Source organism: Scyliorhinus torazame, chromosome 12 (assembly GCF_047496885.1).
Source record: "Scyliorhinus torazame isolate Kashiwa2021f chromosome 12, sScyTor2.1, whole genome shotgun sequence".
Classification (NCBI taxonomy): domain Eukaryota; kingdom Metazoa; phylum Chordata; class Chondrichthyes; order Carcharhiniformes; family Scyliorhinidae; genus Scyliorhinus; species Scyliorhinus torazame.
In genome coordinates this window covers 161,875,974-161,897,910 of record NC_092718.1, presented here as the reverse complement: position 1 = coordinate 161,897,910, position 21,937 = coordinate 161,875,974, and the positions used below count along the sequence as shown (strand labels likewise).

Here is a 21,937-nt window from a genome sequence, read left to right as displayed (position 1 = left end):
TCCTAAGGCTTTAAATTGAAGCATCTTCAACTCTGTCAAAAATAGCGAATCATATTGTCTTCGTCCGAGAGAATTCCTTTTCCTTAATTCCCCGACCACTTGGCATCTCTGTATCCAAGTGACCACATTCCCCTCGATTTCAGGTAACGCTGTTGTCAAAGGTGCTACAAATGCAGCATCCAGTAAAGACCACCTTATTTCTACCATTTTGGTTTTAAACAAAAAGCTCATGAAAGACCATGAGTTCCTCTCAATATTTTTCATGCAGTTTGCCAGTTCGCTCAGTAGATGTGGGCAGCACAGTAGCATAGTGGTTAGCACAATTGCTTCACAGCTCCAGGTTCGATTCCCGGCTTGGGTCACTGTCCTTGCGGAGTCTCCACACTCTCCCCGTGTGCGTGTGGGTTTCCTCTGGGTTCTTCCCACAGTCCAAAGGTGTGCAGGTTAGGTGGATTGGCCATGCTAAATTGCCCTTAGTGTCCAAAATTTCCCTCAGTGTTGGGTGGGGTTACTGGGTTATGGGGATAGGGTGGGGGTGTGGGCCTGGGTAGGGTGCTCTTTCCAAGAGCCGGTGCAGACTCGATGGGCTGAATGGCCTCCTTCTGCACTGTAAATTCGAAGAAAAAATGTACACCTCAAGTGACTCTGTATCGAAATGTATATCTTTGATAATACATATGCATCTAAGAATTCCGCTGTGGTTGAACAAAGCCAAAATTTAACTTTGTAAATCCAAATCTGAGAGAGAGAAGCTAATTCTGTTAAATAAACTAATTTCCAAACTTGGTGTCAGTGACTCTCCTGTGAAGTCCCATACATTTCTCAAGTGTGGGGTAAAATGAACTCCATGCCTTTGATAGCAGATATCAAGTTCCAATCAAGTCTTGTAATGTTATCCTAACTTGTTGCTTTTTGTTTCCAGGCGCCATGACAGCAGTGGAAGTGGTCACTCTGCATTTGAACCCCTATTGGCCAATGGAGCTCCGGCTTCTTTGATTCCAAAGTAAGTTGTGGGGCAGAAATGACCGGAATGATGCCGTGAATGGGTGCTTAATAAACTGGTCCTGACAGCTGAACTTACACCCATTGCTATTTTTGAGACAGAATTTCAAGATGCCATTCCGGATAGTTTTATTACTAATGGAACTATACTGTGTTCCACTTTTATTCAATCACTTGCATCTGGTCAATATCTGGAATGAATGAGTATCTGCCATTCCAGTAACTTTTTATCCAGTGCAATTTTATGACTTTTGTGACGGTCAGGGAGTCCTATTTTTAAAAGAATAAATTTAGAGTATCCAATTCTTTTTTTTTCCAATTAAAGGACAATTTAGCGTGGCCAATTCACCTACCCTGCACATCTTTTTGGGTTGTGGGGGTGCGACCCATGCAGACATGGGGAGAGTGTGCAAAATCCACACGGACAGTGGGCCGGGATCGAACCCAGGTCCTCGGTGCCGTGAGGCAGCTGTGCTATCCACTGTGCCACCATGCCGCCCTTGGTCAGCGACTCCTCGATGTGCTGGCATAAAATGGTTGTCCCATCTGTTATCATCACATGAATGCTTTTCTGTTTTTAAAAATATATATATTTTATTCAAATTTTTTTTCGGTCAAACAAGAACAATACAGGATTTTCCCTTTTTTACAGCTTTAAAACAATATAAATAATAATGACCGTTTTTTTTTAACAAATAAATAATATATTAACTAAACGGCAACTGCCAACAACAAAATAATAACTCTCCAATACAATAAAGTCCCACACGCCAGTATAAATAACTAATATATAAACAACTATATGAAACCCCTGAGTGCCCGCGTGCCCCCCCCCCCCCCCCGGGTTGCTGCTGCTACCTTCTCCATTTCCCTTATCGTTCTGCGAGGTAGTCAAGGATCGGTTGCCACCGCCTGGTGAACCCTTGAGCCGAACCTCTTAGTGCGTACTTTATCCGCTCCAATTTTATAAACCCTGCCATGTCGTTTATCCAGGCCTCCACGCCCGGGGGTTTAGCTTCTTTCCACATAAGTAGAATCCTTCGCCGGGCTACTAGGGACGCAAAGGCCAAAACATGGGCCTCTCTCGCCTCCTGCACTCCCGGCTCATCTGCAACCCCAAATATAGCCAACCCCCAGCCTGGTTCGACCTGGACCCCCACCACCTTTGAAATCACTTTTGCCACACCCACCCAGAACCCATGCAATACTGGACAACATGAATGCTTTTCAACTTGATTACAGAGTAAAGATCAGGATTGTGCACCCTTTCTTTGCAAATCTTTGAAATGGCTGGTACACACCAGTGCTTCTTGTTAATCTTCATGTTTTTAAGTTTTCCTTCTGCTCCCTAAATCTAAGCAGGTTTTAATGGCTGTGTGTGAAGCTTCTTTGCACAGTAGTTATTTTCTGTACTCTCGGGCAGCTCAGCCTTGCTAATGCCTTGCTGAAAATCTAAAATACCGTGCCGCCAAGTACTAGGGCATGGGTTTGCACCTCTGGCTTCCCATTCCTATAAGGTGTTGACTTTGCTGGACTGTTGGCACCTCCCCTGGTATCTTTCTTTGGGAAGATTCGAAAATTGAGGAACAGTTAGCTGCAACTGTTGTTGTAAACGTAGAAACTGCCCATGCAATGGAAAAAAACCTGCCTTTTCAGGTAAAATCGCTGAATTACTTTAGCAGCTCGCAAGGTCTTTGTTTCTCATCATTGTTGGGCCATGTTGTCGAATTATCATTTCTTTTACCTTGATATATGCGAGGAAGACGGTGGTGTAATGGGAATGTCACTAGGCTAGTAAACCAGAGCCCCTGGCTAATCCTTTTGGGGGCATGGGGTTCAAATCTCACTATGGCAGCTGGTGGAATTTAAATTCACTCCATAAAATCTGGAATTAAAAGGTAGTCTCTGCAATGGTGACCATGAAACCAAGGTACATTGTAGTAAAAACCCACTCATGTCTTTTAGGGAAGGAGACCTGCCGTCCTTAACCCGTCTGGCCCACATGCGGCTACCAGATCCACAGCAATGCAGTTGACTCTTAACTGCCCCCTGAAATGGTATTGCAGCCACTCCGTTCAAGGGCAATTAGGGATGAGCACCAAATGCTGGCCTTGCCTGCATTCCATGAAAGAATAAGTAACAATATACACTAACTCTGCCTGGAGTTGACTTTCCTGACCTTATTTTCTACCCTTATGGTCATGTTCACTCCCCTCTTCTTTCAGAGTGTTCAATCTCTCTCGTCTCTCAACCTCTGAGCACCAATAGGAAAATGGCATGGCTTACTTTAACAAATCATTATTCAGTACAGTGTAAATTGTTGTACTGGCTTTTTCCCAGACATTTTCCATTTTTGGTCGAAACAAATCTGACTCTGCTTGTTCAGTCACGTTTGAAATCAAAGCAAGTACTGCATATGGCGAAAAGGTTTTCGATTTCTGCCTTTGAATAGAATATCCTGAAGACAATGAATGTTCTCGAGTTGTCTCCTATATGGCTTGCTATATGAATAGTCAATATTGCTGTGTAGTCCCAGAGGTTTCCAAGTTCTAAACCTTGATTGCCAAGATTCACTAACCGTTGTAGCATTGTAATTTGCTTCTGTGCCCCTCATTTGTTCAGTAACACTGATGGAAGTTATCTGCATGGCTTATCCTTTCCATTAGAAAAAGTAATTCTGAACAAAATTAATGGCCACATGGACAAATGCAGGTTAACTAAGGAAAACCAGCCTGGATTTCTTAAATGGAAATTATGTTTAACTAACCTGCTGGAGATTTTTGAAGAAGTAACAGAGGATGGACGAGGACAATGCTGTTGATGTGGTGTGCATGGACTTCCAAAAGGCCATTAATACAGTGCCGCACAACAGAGTGTGAGTAACGTTATGGCTCAAGGAATAAAGGGGCAGTAGCAGCATGGATTGACCGAGCAGCAGGAATCAAACATGTTTTATGTAGTGGAGTTCTCCGGGGTCAGTCAGTGTTGGGACCCTTGCTTATCCTGATAGTTACCAATGACCAAGATCTTGGTGTACAGGAGAACAATTTCAAAGTTTACAGACAATATGAAACTTGGAAGCATTGTGAACTGAGCATGATGGTGTCGAACTTCAAAAGACATAAACAAGTTGGTGGAATGAGCATACAAGTGGCAGATGGAATTCAATGCAGAGAAACCTTTTGAAGATAGGACTTGGAGAGAAAATATAAAATAAAGGTTTGGATGAGTAAAGGGACCTGGGTGTATATATGCAGAAGTCATTGAAGATGACAGGACAGGTTTAGAGTGTGGTTAATAACGCTCACAGCATTCTGGGCTTTATTAATAGGGGCACAGAGTACAAGAGCAAGGTAAGTTCCTAGTTTTTCCTCATCTGGAATAGTGTGTCCAGTTCTGGGTGCTGCACTTTAGGAAGGATGTGAAGTCATCAGAGAGGACACAGAAAATATTAATGAGAATCGTTTCAGGGTTGAGGAACTTCAGTAATGAAGATAGATTGGAGACAATGGGGCTGTTTTCCTTGGAGAAAAGGAGGCTGAGGGGAGATTTGATAGAGGTATTTAAAATCATGAGGGGTTTGGACAGAGTAGAAAGGGAGAAATTGTGTTGCTACATGTGAAAGGATTGAGAACGAGAGGGCACAGATTTAAATAATTAGTAACAACAGCAAAAGTGATATGAGGGAAAGCCTTTTCATGCAGCGAGTGGTTGTGTTTGGAATGCCTGTTGGTGTTGTGCAGGCATGCTCAATTGAAACATTTAAAAGGGGGTTAGACTATTTGAAAAGGAAGTACGTACAGAGTTACGGGGCAAAAGTGGTGGGGTGCTGAGTTGGAAAGCCGGTGCAGATATGGCCTCCTATGTTGAGGCAATTCTGTGATTAGGGTCATTATCTAGTGGAAATAGGACCAACTCAGTTGGTGGGATTCCTGTAATCTTGTAGGTTATACAGGTTACATTGAGAAATTCCTCTTGGTGGAGCACCAGATCTCCATGCTATTTGTGGATATGTACCCTTGCAAGAGACAGTGCATTGACAAAAGGCTGAACAGAATATTGGAACAAGAACAAACGTTTGCAAAAAATAGATACAGTGTACTTTAGAACTTGATACGTAGGATATTGAAAATAAACTCGTAATGGATTATTTTTTTAAAAAGGCAACTCTAGCAAAACAAAGGCCACATCATTCTCCCAGTTTTGATTTCACTTTTTTCCTGTTTTCTAGACCTGGAACCCTAAAGAGGAGCACTAATTCCCAGTGTTCAGATGACCCCATCTCGAAAAGGTCGCGAACATCCTCCATCAGTTCACTGAACAGCACATGCGTGGGTGGGAAGCACAGTTCCCCTCGCAATCCCATTTTCAGTTCTTATAGTTCGACCCGAGGTCATGTTCAGGTTAGTGTACAGTGGAATATGTAGTACGAACATGCGAAATGGGAGTAGAAGTAAGCCATTCATCCCTCGAGCTTGCTCTGTATTCATGGCTGATTTGTTTGTGTTTCAAATACCACATTCTCATTCAGCACCGATAGCTTTTGGTTCCTATGCCAAACATAAATCTATCTCTACCTTAAAAGTGTTCAATGATCCCACCTTCTGAGGCAGAGAGTTTCAAAGTTGCACAACCCTCAGAAAAAATAAAATCCGCATCTCTGTCTTAAAAGAGCAACCCCTAATTTTAAAACAGTACACCCTAGTCCTGGACTCCTCTACGTAAGGAAGCATCCTTTCCACGTTCATATTGTCAAGACTCTTCAGGATCTTGTATACTTCAATCAAATCACCCCTCATTTTTCTCAATTTCAGTCGAAACAAGCCCAATTATTCCAACCTTTCCTCCTAAGACAATCCATTTGTTCCAGGTATCAATCTTGTAAACCTCTGCTGAACCGCGTTCAATGCGTTTCCGTCCGTCCTTAAATAAGGAGGCCAAAGCTGCACACCCGTGTTCAAAATGCAGTCTCACCAACGCCCTGTATAACTTGAGTAAAAAGTATGACCTTTATGTTTGATTCCTCTCAGAATAAAGAATAATGTTCTATTAGCCGTCATAATTATTCACTCTCGCTGCACACCTTTTTTGTGACTTGTGCACGAGAACATCCAAATCCGTCTGCACCTCGGAATTCAGCAACCATTTTCTGTTTAGGTAATACTCCGCTTTTTTATTCTCCCTGCCAAAGTGAACAATTTCACATTTCCCCACATTATACTACAAAATCTGTCAAATTTTTGCCCATTCACTGAACCTATCCAAATCCATCCGCAACCTTCTTTGTCCTTTTCTCTGCGTAGTCCCAGCCCCCCCCACTAAGGTCCAGCAGGTCCCCCGCCACGCCAAGGCACAAGCAGAGAAGCTGGCCTTTACCCCAACAAGACCCGCCTACGAGCAATCAGTGAGGCAAAGGCTAAGATATCTGCCCCTGCATCCTTCTGCAACCCCAGCCGGTCCGACATCCTCCACATCAACATGTACAACCCCCAATATTGTGCTGAAAACGGCCTTCCAAAACCTTTCCAGCTTCGGGCAGGACCAAAACATCTGGTTCGCAGGGCCCTCCCACATTGCTCTTAAACATCCTCCACCCCCTCAAACAGCAGGCTCATCCTTGACTTTGTTAGGTGCGCCCTGCTCATCACCTTCAATTGTATCTGCCCCAGCCTCCCACACAAAGTTGAGGCATTCACCCTCCACAGCACCTCACACCACAATCCCTCCTCCAGCGCTCCCCCAGCTCATCCTCCCATTTAGCCATAACCCTTTTCATGGACACCTTATCCACCTCCAAAATACTGCCATAAATCGAATCGTGACGAATGGTGGAGCAGGCTCGAATGGCCTCCTGGTTGTTTCTGCAATGAGACTGCGTCCCTCTCAAACCCCACCCCCCCGTCCCCAACTGACAGCACCCCTTCCAGCAACGAAGAGGAGGGCACTATCGGGAAGGTCGGGGAAACCTTCCTCGCAGACTCCCATACCTGCATGTACAGGAAACTCTCCCCCACTCCAACACAAACCTCTCATTCAGCTGCTCCAAGCTCGCAAACTGCCCTCCCAGAAACAGATCCTTCATCTCCCTAATCCCCTTACGGTCCCTGCCGCTCCCAATCGAAAATGCTGCCAAAATTGCCTCTAAATCTTTGGCGTGGCCGCCACTACTGGACTCAGCGAATACTCCTCTGGGGCCATCAAGAACGGTGCCATTGCCGGTGCCCGCAACCCCGACCCCTACATGAGCTTGCCCACAACGCCTCCACCTCCCTGTTCCATTCCTGAACCTTCTCTGCATTCGCTGCCCACTAATTGTACATCAGATTCGGGAGGCTCAACCCCCCCCAGTCATCTATCCATTTCAATATGTTAACCGCTACACCATGAGCTTTTACTTTCCACAATAACCTTTGATGTGGCACCTTGTAAAATGCCTTCTGGAAATCCAAGTACAGTTCATCTACAGGCTCCCCTTTAACCACAGTGATTGTTAGTCCATTAAATTGATTAAATATAATTTCCCTTTCCTAAAACATGCTAACTCTTCCCGATTACCGTGGGCTTTTTGAACGTCCAGCTATAACTTCCTCAATGATTGATTCCAGCACCTTCGCTATTATAGATGTTAAGCTAACTGACCGAGAGTTCTGTTTTCTGCCTGCCTCCCTTCTTGAATAGAGAGATCACATTTGCTACTTTCCAATCTGATGCAACCTTTCCTGGTTGCATTTAGCAAATTTAGGAACATTAAGTGTAACTGAATACTAACTTTGTTGTTTGCTGTTCAAACATGGTGGGATGTTGGAAATTTTCTGTACATTTATTTTATATTTTATTTGAGAAATGGTTTCGAAACTCAAGTAGGTTAGAAACATAGGAATTGGAGAACCTGCTCTGCCATTCAGTAAGATAGTGGGTGATCTGGTTGTGATCTCAACTCCTTTCCTATCTGCGCTGTATAACCCGTGACTCCTTTGTCCATCAAAAATCTGTCTAACTCAACCGTGAATAAGTTCAGTAATCCAGCTTCCATTAGTTTCTGGGGAAGAAAATTCCACAGCCAAGGATCTTCTGAAAGAAAAGTTTTTCTCATATCCCTCTTTAAAGGGAGTCCTCGTATTCTTAAACTGTGTCCTCTGGTTTTAGTCTCCCCATATTATTCATTAATTGTTTTTATGTCATGGAATTTACAGTGCAGAAGGAGGCCATTCGGTCCATCGAGTCTGCCCCAGCCCTTGGAAAGAGCATCCTACTTAAGCCTACACCTGCACCTTATCCCCGTAAGCCAATAACCCCACCCAACCTTTTTGGACACTAAGGGCAATTTAGTATGGCCAATCCACCAAACCTGCACTTCTTTGGACAGTGGGAGGAAACCCACGCAGAAATGGGAAGAAAGTGCAGACTCCGCACAGACAGGTAACCCGAGGCTAGAATTGAACCTGATACCCTGGAGCTGTGAGGTCGCAGTGCTAACCACTGTGCCACCATGTAGATGTACATACTACATAATATCGTGCTTGCCTCAGTTTGCACTGTAGGTCACCACATTCGTGCGGTACTTTTTTTCTGTTCCTTCATGGGATGTGTACAAGGCTGCCTAGGCCATCATTTGTTGCCTATCCCTAATTTCTCTTGTGAAGGTAGTGATGAGTTGCCATCTTGAACTGTTGCAGCCCAAGGGGTTTAGGGATACCCACAGCTGTTGGGGAGGGTGTTCCAGGATTTGACCCAGTGAAGGAACGACGGTATATTTCCAAGTCAGGGTGGTGATTGGTTTGGAGAGGAACTTTCAGGTGGTGGTGTTACCATAGGTCCACTGCCCATGTCCTTCCAAATTGGAGTAGTCATCGGTTTGGAAGGTGCTGTTTAAGGAGTCTTAATGAGTCCCTGCAGTGTATCATGTAGATAGTACACACTGCTGCCATTGTTCATCTGTGGTGAAGGGAATTAATCTTTGTGGATTGAGTGCCAAATAAGCAGGCTCTTTGTCCTTCCTGGTGTTGTTGGAGTTTCACTCATCCAGGTATGTCCCTTGTAGGTGGTGGAGAGGATTTGGGGTGTCAGGAGCTGACTTATGTGACGCGAATGTTCCTTGCCATTTGTGAGCCCCAGCCTGGATATTGTCCAGGTCTTGCTGCATTTGGTAATGGACTGCTTTGTATCTGAGGAGTCGCGAATGATACTGAGCAGTAGTCCATTGACTGTAGTCCATTGACTGTAAAACTCTTCCTATCCCAGATGGACTGGCCTTCACCTCTTTTACCAACTTTACAAAGTCTATTTTTTCTTCATCTAGAATCATAGAATAGTTCAGCACAGAAGGAGACCACTCAACACATTAAATCTGTACTGGCTCTTTTGAAGAGCAATCTGATTCATCCCACTCCCCTAAAAGGTTGAATGATGTCCTGTGATTCTTCTTTCCTTCCTCCTGCTTTGCTGACATTTGGATTTCATGATACACGATGAACAAATATTTCTGTAAGAAATGCAACTATTTTACAATCTATTTTTCTTTGTGTACACACAGGTTAAACTAGGATGCAATCCTATCACAAGCCTGACTATGTTGGGTGAAAACAATTCAAAATCCAGTAATGAAAAATGGGGGGGGGGGAAATATGCATCTTTAGACTGAAATACACTGTTAAGTGCTCATTACTTCCCCTTTTTGCAGCACTGTTACTGGCAGGAGGGTACAATGGCCATGTTTGAAGTTTACCTAGGACGTTTCTATTATAACTCTGTCGTAGGATTGTATTACGATCCCGGACCAGATCCCAACACTGTCGAGGATACTGGACAGAAACCCCAATATTTAATATAATTTTGTAAGTCTGAGGAAAGGATGCCTTGCTCCAGGACTGATTCCACGCAAAACAGGGATATGGTATATTAAAACAAACGTTATTAACACCGTATTAAAACACAAGAAAATAGCTTACAATTACTCCTTAAACAATGCTCAGCAATACAGTGGCACAATAACTCTTAACTGCTATCTTTACTCCTACTCAAACAACAGAACCATCTCCGACCCCAATCCATTTTTAAATACAGTTACCACTTAGGAATACTTGCTGTACACAGATGTTTAGATACTCTACTTTGAGAAAGAGAGATCTTTGGAGACTGCTTTCAAGAAAGGGACCTGACCCTGTTAGAACCATGCAGAATATCATCAGAAGCTTGTTCCTGCTTGCCTTCCAGCCACAAAACTAACTGAGCTGCTTGGAAAGAAACTGCCAGTTTGTCCACAGACAGATCTTTAACTGAACTGTATGGAGAGCAGATGCTTGATTTCTGTTCACATCCCAACAACTATACCGTTTTTCTGCAAAATGCCTCCCATTTGTTACATCATCTTACCAAGCTGAAACACGATGTCTAAAACTATGTACTCCCCAGGGAACCCTCTTCATTCCAAATAACAATCCATTAGCCCAAACTTTTGCAATGCTTTAATTACACCTCTGGCTCCCAAAAGGTCTAGCTGCCTTGCAAACCAGGATTTAAAAAAACACTAGTGCAGTAGTCATACACACATGAGCCCAGGCTTTTAACCCCTGCTGCACCAAATACATTTAATATAATATATTTGAAATTCTCCATTCATCACAAACGTATAATGGAAACATGACCAGAAGTGTGAGCAAATTTCAGATCTTTTAAAAAACACTTGGTGCCAATGGTCGATATGTGCCTTAAGCTCTTCAATGCTGGATTTTTTCATGCTTTCTTCAGTGCAGTAGCTCATTGCTGTGTACCTCTCTGTAGATAAAAGCTGACTGAATTTCTTTGTTAACCTGCAGGGTTTTAAGAATTATCCCTCTGTACGGAATGCATCCCCACTCTCGAGCCCTGCATCTTCACGTTCTCAAACACCTGAGAGACCAGGCAAGAAAATAAGGTAACTAACTGTGGTCCTGAAAATGTGCCTGACTGAAGTAAATGTCATCGAATTATCCACATGTACCTGTTGAACTAGCACAAGCACCCACTCCCGGTAATACTTCTGATAATCAGGGATACAGTTGCAAAGATGTTTATGATCAGTATTGTATTCCACTCTGCTAAGCTGTGTAACTGATGTAAATTCAAAAATGCTCTTGTTGAGTTGTGGGTAAAACCAAGGCTGCATATATTGCCTATTCTTAGTTGCCCTGAGAATGTAATGGTGGATCTTAGGCCATCATTCATTCATGATTGCACACGCACAGTAACTTAAAGGGGCTGACCTTTGTACGGCCTACAAGGGAACTTTTGGGGTGTTGCCTGACCGCGCAGCTTAGAGGGAGCATTGTTCATGAATCAGTTAGTTCAATTTTACAGATTTCATGGTCTGTTGGCCTATGCTAATCCGCATGAGCAAATCTGGTGAATTAAATTTCACATCTTGCCAGAGTGGAACTTGAACATGGACTCTTGCTAGTCCAGTATCATCATAAACTACAGTACCATAATATTTTTGCGCCCAGTTCAGCTCATTGTACCAGTCAGGCACTGACTTTTACATTTTTCATATTTGGCTGTTGGATTAGACTGGCAGAATTCTCCTGTTGTTCCCCTTGCTGCTCAGTCAACAAAGATACTATGTGATTCATCCATATATATACTAGCAGCTCCTAGGATCAATCCTCTGCCACGATAATTGTTCTTGGACCAGTGCAAATGAGTGTTGCAAATGATCTCTGTCCGGGGAGAGAAACTCAATCAGAGGCTTATCACAGCTAGTTCAGTGACCCCAGTTGGAAAACACCCGCTTGTTAGGAGAGGGCAGAATTTGGCTCGTGGCGCCTTAATGTAGGAAAGTGATTATTTTGGTGCAATGCCAGAAGGTATCTGGCACCTTTTGAACTGTACCTTGCAGGAAGGGAAGTTATTATGCTGCAAAGCAAAATCTTAAGTATTCATTTCTTGAATTGAGGAGGAATAAATTCTTTTGATGTTTATCCACAGAGAGGAGGAAGTACAAAGATCAGATGCTTCTACTCCAGTTAAGGTGGACAGGGTAGACAAAGAGCAACCTGTGGAAGAAGGTAAGAATCGAATGACATTGCAGAATAATCAGGAATAGAAGGATATGTAGGGACAAGCTGGTGGAACCAAATGTTTCACTTGCAATTTCAGGTACTTGACATTGTTTTGTAAATTTTGAGGCAAGCATGTATCTTGTATCATTGACATAGCCCCAACTAGCGGTGTCTGTTGTACTCTCTTTGCCTTTTTCTGTACAGGTTGCACAACAGACTTACACACCATCATCATCAGTGTTGTTACTATCTTTCAGTGATGACTGGAATATTTCTGTTCTGTCCACCTGAAGTTCAAATGTTCATTTGCATATCTTGTTCCAAACTTTGGCTGTACTTTGAGCAATTCCAGCTGTTGAGTTCTAGGTGAACTTTTTATAAGTTTAGAATACCCGATTTATTTTCCAATTTTCCAATTAAGGGGCTAAATTGCCAATTTGTGGCCAATTCACCTATCCTGTACATTTTTAAAAGAAAATGTGCAGGATTGTCAACAAATCAGCAAGAATGTCCAGTGTCCTATTATTCTTGAACCCAGTTGAGGAGACTGTGAAGTAGATTAGGGGCAGATGTTCATAACCATTTCCGTGAAAGACCTTTAAAAGAACAATGCTGAGCATGCAGGATGATAAATACCTACGGTTAGTAAGGGCCAACAAAACGAGCAAGGCTGACAAGTAATTAAGATTGAGCATTAAAAGCAACATTACAAATCTTGCATGAAGATCAAGGAAGTGATTAACTGGGAGGAATATGGAAATGCACTGAAACATATAGAAAGTTTGATTAAGAGTAGCAAATGAGATGTATGTAATATTAATAAATAGTTGCAGTGGATAGATATGTAGAGTAAAAACATTGCTTTAGTATTCAGAACTGGGTGAAAACATTCGAAGATGCAAATAAAATTAAAACTGAGGGTGAAATGGTAAATAATGTAAATGATTAGTTCCTTAATTGTTCACAAGCAAACAATAACAACTTTACTCACAAAAATGGTCGAGCAAAATTTGACTTAAATATGTAGACAGTAAAAGTCCCAGGCAAACTAAAAAGGTTTAAGACAAAATAATATCCCTTGGATAGTTTAGAACATAGAACTTAACAGCGCAGTACAGGCCCTTCGGCCCTCAATGTTGCGCCGACCTGTGAAACCATTCTAAAGTCCATCGACACTATTCCCTTATTGTCCATATGTCTATACAATGACCATTTGAATGCCCTTAGTGTTGGCGAGTTCACTACTGTTGCAGGCAGGGCATTCCAAGCCCTTACTACTCTCTGAGTAAAGAACCTACCTCTGACATCTGTCTTATATCTATCTCCCCTCAATTTATTTATTTATTTTTAATTTTTTATTTTTTATTTTTTTAAATAAATATTTTATTGAAAATTTTTGGTCAACCAACACAGTACATTGTGCATCCTTTACACAACATTATAACAATACAGATAATAATGACCTTTTTTATTTAAACAAGAAAAAAAAAACAACAAATAAATAAATATTAAATAACAAAAATAAAAACTAGCCCTAATTGGCAACTGCCTTGTCTCAGGCCACACCCCCCCCCCCCCCCCCAATCCCTCCCCCCAAGTCCTGGGCTGCTGCTGCTGCCTTCTTTTTCCCCCATCTATCTTTCCGCAAGATATTCGACGAACGGTTGCCACCGCCTGGTGAACCCTTGAGCCGACCCCCTTAGGACGAACTTAATCCGCTCTAACTTTATGAACCCCGCCATATCATTTATCCAGGTCTCCACCCCCGGGGGCTTGGCTTCTTTCCACATTAGCAATATCCTGCGCCGGGCTACTAGGGACGCAAAGGCCAAAACATCGGCCTCTCTCGCCTCCTGCACTCCCGGCTCTTGTGCAACCCCAAATATAGCCAACCCCCAGCTTGCTTCGACCCGGACTCCTACTACTTTCGAAAGCACCTTTGTCACCCCCATCCAAAACCCCTGTAGTGCCGGGCATGACCAAAACATATGGGTATGATTCGCTGGGCTTCTTGAGCACCTCGCACACCTATCCTCCACCCCAAAAAATTTACTGAGCCGTGTTCCAGTCATATGTGCCCTGTGTAATACCTTAAACTGAATCAGGCTTAGCCTGGCGCACGAGGACGACGAGTTTACCCTGTTTAGGGCATCTGCCCACAGCCCCTCCTCGATCTCCTCCCCTAGCTCTTCTTCCCATTTCCCTTTTAGTTCGTCCACCATAGTCTCCCCTTCGTCCCTCATTTCCCTATATATATCCGACACCTTACCATCCCCCACCCATTTCTTTGAGATGACTCTGTCCTGCACCTCTTGTGTCGGGAGCTGCGGGAATTCCCTCACCTGTTGCCTCGCAAAAGCCCTCAATTGCATGTACCTGAATGCATTCCCTTGGGGCAACCCATATTTCTCGGTCAGCGCTCCCAGACTCGCGAACTTCCCATCCACAAATAGATCTTTCAATTGCGTTATTCCTGCTCTTTGCCACATTCCATATCCCCCATCCATTCCCCCCGGGGCAAACCTATGGTTGTTTCTTATCGGGGACCCCCCCAATGCTCCGGTCTTTCCCCTATGTCGTCTCCACTGTCCCCAAATCTTCAGTGTAGCTACCACCACCGGACTCGTGGTATAGTTCCTCGGTGAGAACGGCAATGGGGCTGTCACCATAGCCTGCAGGCTGGTCCCCCTACAGGACGCCCTCTCTAATCTCTTCCACGCCGCTCCTTCCTCCTCTCCCATCCACTTACTCACCATTGAAATATTAGCGGCCCAATAATACTCACTTAGGCTCGGTAGTGCCAGCCCCCCCCTATCCCTACTACGCTGTAAGAATCCCTTCCTCACTCTCGGAGTCTTCCCGGCCCAAACAAAACCCATGAGAATCTTTTCTATCCTTTTGAAAAAAGCCTTCGTGATCACCACCGGGAGGCACTGAAACACAAAGAGGAATCTCGGGAGGACCACCATCTTAACCGCCTGCACCCTCCCTGCCATTGACAATGCTACCATATCCCATCTCTTGAAATCTTCCTCCATCTGTTCCACCAACCGTGTCAAATTTAGCCTGTGCAATGTGCCCCAATTCTTAGCTATCTGGATCCCCAGATAACGAAAGTCTCTTGTTACCTTCCTCAACGGTAGGTCTTCTATTTCTCTACTCTGCTCCCCTGGATGCACCACAAACAGCTCACTCTTCCCCATGTTCAATTTATACCCTGAAAAATCCCCAAACTCCCCAAGTATCCGCATTATTTCTGGCATCCCCTCCGCTGGATCCGCCACATATAGTAGCAGATCATCCGCATATAAAGATACCCGGTGTTCTTCTCCTCCCCTAAGTATTCCCCTCCATCTCTTGGAACCTCTCAGCGCTATCGCCAGGGGCTCAATCGCCAGTGCAAACAGTAATGGGGACAGAGGACATCCCTGCCTTGTCCCTCTATGGAGCCGAAAATATGCCGATCCCCGTCCATTCGTGACCACACTCGCCACTGGGGCCCTATACAACAGCTGCACCCATCTAACATACCCCTCTCCAAAACCAAATCTCCTCAACACCTCCCACAGATAATCCCATTCCACTCTATCAAATGCTTTCTCGGCATCCATCGCCACTACTATCTCCGTTTCACCCTCTGGTGGGGCCATCATCATTACCCCTAACAGCCTCCGTATATTCGTGTTCAGCTGTCTCCCCTTCACAAACCCAGTTTGGTCCTCATGAACCACCCCCGGGACACATTCCTCTATTCTCATTGCCATTACCTTGGCCAGGACCTTGGCATCCACATTTAGGAGGGAAATTGGTCTGTAGGACCCGCATTGTAGCGGATCCTTTTCCTTCTTTAAGAGAAGCGATATCGTTGCTTCTGACATAGTCGGGGGCAGTTGTCCCCTTTCCTTTGCCTCGTTAAAGGTCCTCGTCAGTAGCGGGGCGAGCAAGTCCAAATATTTTCTGTAAAATTCAACTGGGAATCCGTCCGGTCCCGGGGCCTTTCCCGTCTGCATGTTCCTAATTCCTTTCACCACTTCTTCTACCGTGATCTGTGCTCCCAGTCCCAGCCTTTCCTGCTCTTCCACCGTGGGAATTTCCAGCCGATCCAAAAAATCCATCATTCTCTCCCTCCCATCCGGGGGTTGAGCTTCATACAATTTTTTATAAAATGTCTTGAACACTTCATTCACTCTCTCCGCTCCCCGCTCCGTCTCTCCTTCCTCGTCCCTCACCCCCCCTATTTCCCTCGCTGCTCCCCTTTTCCTCAATTGGTGTGCCAGCAATCTGCTCGCCTTCTCTCCATATTCATACTGTACACCCTGCGCCTTCCTCCATTGTGCCTCTGCAGTGCCTGTAGTCAGCAAGTCAAATTCCACATGCAGCCTTTGCCTTTCCCTGTACAGTCCCTCCTCCGGTGCTTCCGCATATTGTCTGTCCACCCTCAAAAGTTCTTGCAGCAACCGCTCCCGTTCCTTACTCTCCTGCTTCCCTTTATGTGTCCTTATTGATATCAGCTCCCCCCTCACCACCGCCTTCAACGCCTCCCAGACCACTCCCACCTGAACCTCCCCATTGTCATTGAGTTCCAAGTACTTTTCAATGCATCCCCTCACCCTTAGGCACACCCCCTCATCTGCCATTAATCCCATGTCCATTCTCCAGGGTGGGCGCCCTCTTGTTTCCTCCCCTATCTCCAAGTCTACCCAGTGTGGGGCATGATCCGAAATGGCTATAGCCGTATATTCCGTTCCCCTCACCCTCGGGATCAATGCCCTACCCAACACAAAAAAGTCTATACGTGAATAGACTTTATGGACATAGGAGAAAAACGAGAACTCCTTACTCCTCGGTCTACTGAATCTCCACGGGTCCACCCCTCCCATCTGCTCCATGAAATCCTTAAGCACCTTGGCTGCTGCCGGCCTCCTACCAGTCCTGGACTTCGACCTATCCAGCCTTGGTTCCAACACCGTGTTAAAGTCTCCCCCCATTATCAGCTTTCCCGTCTCTAGGTCCGGGATGCGTCCTAGCATTCGCCTCATAAAGTTGGCATCGTCCCAGTTCGGGGCATACACGTTTACCAAAACCACCATCTCTCCCTGTAATTTGCCACTCACCATCACGTATCTGCCCCCGTTATCCGCCACTATAGTCTTTGCCTCGAACATTACCCGCTTCCCCACTAATATAGCCACCCCCCTGTTTTTCGCATCCAGCCCCGAATGGAACACCTGCCCCACCCATCCTTTGCGCAGCCTAACCTGGTCCATCAGTTTCAGGTGCGTTTCCTGTAACATAACCACATCTGCTTTAAGTTTCTTAAGGTGTGCGAGTACTCGTGCCCTCTTTATCGGCCCGTTAAGCCCTCTCACGTTCCACGTGATCAGCCGAGTTGGGGGGCTTCCCACCCCCCCCCCACCCCCCCCCCCCCTTGCCGGTTAGCCATCATCTTTTTCCAGCTTCTCACCCAGTTCCCACGCAGCTGTATCTCCCCCAGGCGGTGCCCCCCCGCCCATCCTTTCCCGTACCCACTCCCCCCTTTCCCCAGCAGCAGCAACCCAGTAATTCCCCCCTCCCACCCCCCCCGCTAGCGTAATTACTCCCCCCATGTTGCTCCCAGAAGTCAGCAAACTCTGGCTGACCTCGGCTTCCCCCCGTGATCACGGCTCGCACCGTGCGACGCCCCCTCCTTCCTGCTTCTCTATTCCCGCCATAATTATCATAGCGCGGGAACCAAGCCCGCGCCTCTCCCTCGGCCCCGCCTCCCATGGCCAACGCCCCATCTCCTCTCCCTCCCCACCTCCCCCCATCACCACCTGTGGGAGAAAGAAAAGTTACCATACCGCAGGATTAAAACATAAAACCCCTCTTCGCCCCCCCCCATTCGCCCCACCACTTTGTCCAAACGTTCATTTTCATAATCCACTCATTCCAATTTTTCTTCTACAATAAAAGTCCACGCTTCATCCGCCGTCTCAAAGTAGTGGTGCCTCCCTTGATATGTGACCCACAGTCTTGCCGGTTGCAGCATTCCAAATTTTATCTTCCTTTTGTGAAGTACCGCTTTGGCCTGATTAAAGCTCGCCCTCCTTCTCGCCACCTCCGCACTCCAATCTTGATAAACGCGGATCACCGCGTTCTCCCATTTACTGCACCGAGTTTTCTTCGCCCATCTAAGGACCATTTCTCTATCCTTAAAACGGAGGAATCTCACCACTATGGCTCTGGGAGTTTCTCCTGCTCTCGATCCTCGCACCATAACTCGGTATGCTCCCTCCACCTCCAACGGACCCGTCGGGGCCTCCGCTCCCATTAACAAGTGCAGCATCGTGCTCACATATGCCCCGACGTCCGCCCCCTCCACCCCTTCAGGAAGGCCAAGAATCCTCAAGTTGTTCCTCCTTGCGTTATTTTCCAGTGCCTCCAACCTCTCCACACATCGTTTCTGGTGCGCCTCCTGTATCTCCGACTTCACCACCAGGCCCTGTATATCGTTCTCATTCTCGGCTGCTTTCGCCTTCACGACCCGAAGCTCCTGCTCCTGGGTCTTTTGTTCCTCTTTCAGCCCTTCAATCGCCTGTAATATCGGGGCCAACAACTCTTTCTTCATTTCCTTTTTTATCTCCTCCACGCAGCATTTCAAGAACTCTTGTTGTTCAGGGCCCCATATGAAACTGCCACCTTCCGACGCCATCTTGGTTTCTGCTTGCCTTCCTTGCCGTTGTTCCAAAGGATCCGCTGCAATCCGGCCACTTTCCTCTCCTTTTTCCACCCGTGTCCAGGGGGAACACCCTTCTGGTTTACCGCACGGTGTTTTTAGCCGTTAAAATTGCCGTTGGGGCTCCTATCAGGAGCCCAAAAGTCCGTTCCACCGGGAGCTGCCGAAACGTGCGACTTAGCTGGTCATCGCCGCACCCGGCATCTCCCCTCAATTTGAAGCTACGTCCCCTCGTGCTAGACATCACCATCCGAGGAAAAAGGCTCTCACTGTCCACCCTATCCAATCCTCTGATCATCTTGTATGCCTCAATTAAGTCACCTCTTAACCTTCTTCTCTCGAACGAAAACAGCCTCAAGCCCCTCAGCCTTTCGTCATAAGATCTTCCCTCCACACCAGGCAACATTCTGGTAAATCTCCTCTGCACCCTTTCCAATGCTTCCTATAATGCGGCGACCAGAATTGCACGCAACACTCCGAATGCGGCCGCAACAGAGTTTTGTACAGCTGCAACGACCTCATGGCTCCGAAACTCAATCCCTCTACCAGTAAAAGCTAACACACCGTACGCCTTCTTAACAACCCTCTCAACCTGGGTGGCAACTTTCAGGGATCTATGTACATGGACACCGAGATCTCTCTGCTCATCCACACTGCCAAGAATCTTACCATTAGCCCAGTACTCTGTCTTCCTCCAGGTCATTTATAAAAATGACAAACAGCAGTGGCCCCAAAACAGATCCTTGTGGTACACCACTAGTAACTGGACTCCAGTCTGAACATTTTCCATCAACCACCACCCTTTGTCTTCTTCCAGCTAGCCACTTTCTGATCCAAACTGCTAAATCACCCTGAATCCCATGCCTCCGTATTTTCTGCAGTAGCCTACCGTGGGGAACCTTATCAAATGCTTTACTGAAATCCATATACACCACATCAGCTGCTTTACCCTCATCCACCTGTTTGGTCACCTTCTCAAAGAACTCAATAACCGTGTTGACTATCTCTAATCAAATTATTCCTTTCCAGATGATTATACATCCTATCTCTTATAAATCTTTCCAAGACTTTGCCCACAACAGAAGTAAGGCTCACTGGTCTATAGTTACCGGGGTTGTCTCTACTCCCCTTCTTGAACAAGGGGACAACATTTGCTATCCTCCAGTCTTCTGGCACTATTGCTGTAGACAAAGATGACTTAAAGATCAAAGCCAAAGGCTCAGCAATCTCCTCCCTAGCTTCCCAGAGAATCCTAGGATAAATCCCATCTGGCCCAGGGGACTTATCTATTTTCACTCTTTCCAGAATTGCTGACACCGCCTCCTTCTGAACCTCAAGCCCTTCTAGTCTAATAGCCTGAATTTCCGTATTCTCCTCGACAACATTGTCTTTTTCCTGTGTGAATACTAACGAAGAATATTCATTTAGCACCTCACCTATTTCCTCAGACTCCAAGCACAACTTCCCAATTCTGTCCTTGACTGGCCCTACTCTTACCCTAGTCATTCGTTTATTCCTGACATATCTACAGATAGCTTTAGGGTTATCCTTGATCCTACCTGCCAAAGACTTCTCATGTCCCCTCCTGGCTCTTCTTCGCTCTCTCTTTAGGTCCTTCCTCACTAACTTGTAACTCTCAAGCGCCCTAACTGAACCTTCATGTCTCATTTTTACATTAGCCTCCTTCTTCCTCTTGACAAGTGTTTCGACTGCTTTAGTAAACCACGGTTCCCTTGCTCGACCACTTCCTCCCTGCCTGACAGGTACATACTTATCAAGTACACACAGTAGCTGTTCCTTGAACAAGCTCCACATTTCCATTGTGCCCACCCCCTGCAGTTTTCCTCTCCATCTGTGCATCCTAAGTCTTGCCTCATCGCATCATAATTGCCTTTCACCCAGGTATAACTCTTGCCCTGTGGTATATACCTATCCCTTTCCATCACTAAAGTAAACGTAATCTAATTGTGGTCACTATCACCAAAGTGCTCACCTACCTCCAAATCTAACACCTGTCCTGGTTCAATACCCAGTACCAAATCCAATATGGCCTCGCCTCTCGTTGGCCTATCTACATACTGTGTCAGGAAACCCTCCTGCACACATTGGACAAAAACGAACTCATCTAAAGTACTCGAACTATAGTGTTTACAGTCAATATTTGGAAAGTTAAAGTCCTCCATAACAACTACCCTGTTGCTTTCGCTCCTATCCAGAATCATCTTTGCAATCCTTTCCTCTACATCTCTGGAACTTGTCGGAGGCCTATAGAAAACCCCTGACAGGGTGACCTCTCCTTTCCTGTTTCTAACCTCAGCCCATACTACCTCAGTGGACGAGTCCTCATCAAACGTCCTTTCTGCCACTGTAATACTGTCCTTGACTAACAATGCCACCCTTCCCCCTCTTTTACCACCTTCCCTGCGCTTACTGAAATATCTAAACCCCGGCACCTGCAACAACCATTCCTGACCCTGCTCTATCCATGTCTCTGAAATGGCCACACCATCGAATACCAACCCATGCTGCAAGTTTGCCCACCTTATTCTGGATGCTCCTGGCATTGAAGAAGACACACTTGAAATGAAAATGAAATGAAATGAAAATGAAAAATGAAAAGGGGCTGTTTAGCACAGGGCTAAATCGCTGGCTTTGAAAGCAGACCTATGGCAGGCCAGCAGCACGGTTGAATTCCCGTAACAGCCTCCCCGAACAGGCGCCGGAATGTGGCGACTAGGGACTTTTCACATGAACTTCATTTGAAGCCTACTTGTGACAATAAGCGATTTTCATTTTTCATTTTCATTTTCATTTCATGTGCACAGCAGTCCAAGTGGAACACAACTTTTTGCAACTGTTTTAATAGCAGGAAGTTCAAAGAATGCAACAGTCCACTAAAGAATGAATTGCATGGAACTGTTACTGATAATGACGATATGGCAGATATATTGAATTTACACAACAGTTTTCATAAAGGCTGGAAAATTTGAGTGATAGAAAAAGGGCTAAATCATCCACGATATATAAAAAGGAAGTTGAAAAGAATGTATTACTCAAAATCGTGAAGGATTCCATTTCCAAATGATTCCCGTTTGGGAAAAAGGTGTTCCTCAGATACTGTGCGAAATATTGTAAATCAAGTAAAACTAGGACCCGTGGGCACAGCCTTAGAATAAAAGGGAGT

The 21,937-nt window shown here is 45.4% G+C and overlaps 1 protein-coding gene across 4 annotated transcripts in view; it reads left to right on the top strand.

Annotated features, from left to right (window-relative positions):
- pom121 (POM121 transmembrane nucleoporin) overlaps positions 1 to 21,937 on the top strand; it is a 105,453-nt gene that overhangs the window by 34,881 nt on the left and 48,635 nt on the right. For all 4 annotated transcript variants that reach the window (XM_072469311.1, XM_072469313.1, XM_072469312.1 and 1 more), the window contains exons 4-7: positions 923 to 1,003; positions 5,234 to 5,405; positions 10,818 to 10,915; positions 11,965 to 12,044. In XM_072469311.1, the coding sequence (XP_072325412.1) occupies positions 923 to 1,003; positions 5,234 to 5,405; positions 10,818 to 10,915; positions 11,965 to 12,044 (431 nt within the window). The remainder of the gene's footprint in view (positions 1 to 922; positions 1,004 to 5,233; positions 5,406 to 10,817; positions 10,916 to 11,964; positions 12,045 to 21,937) is intronic.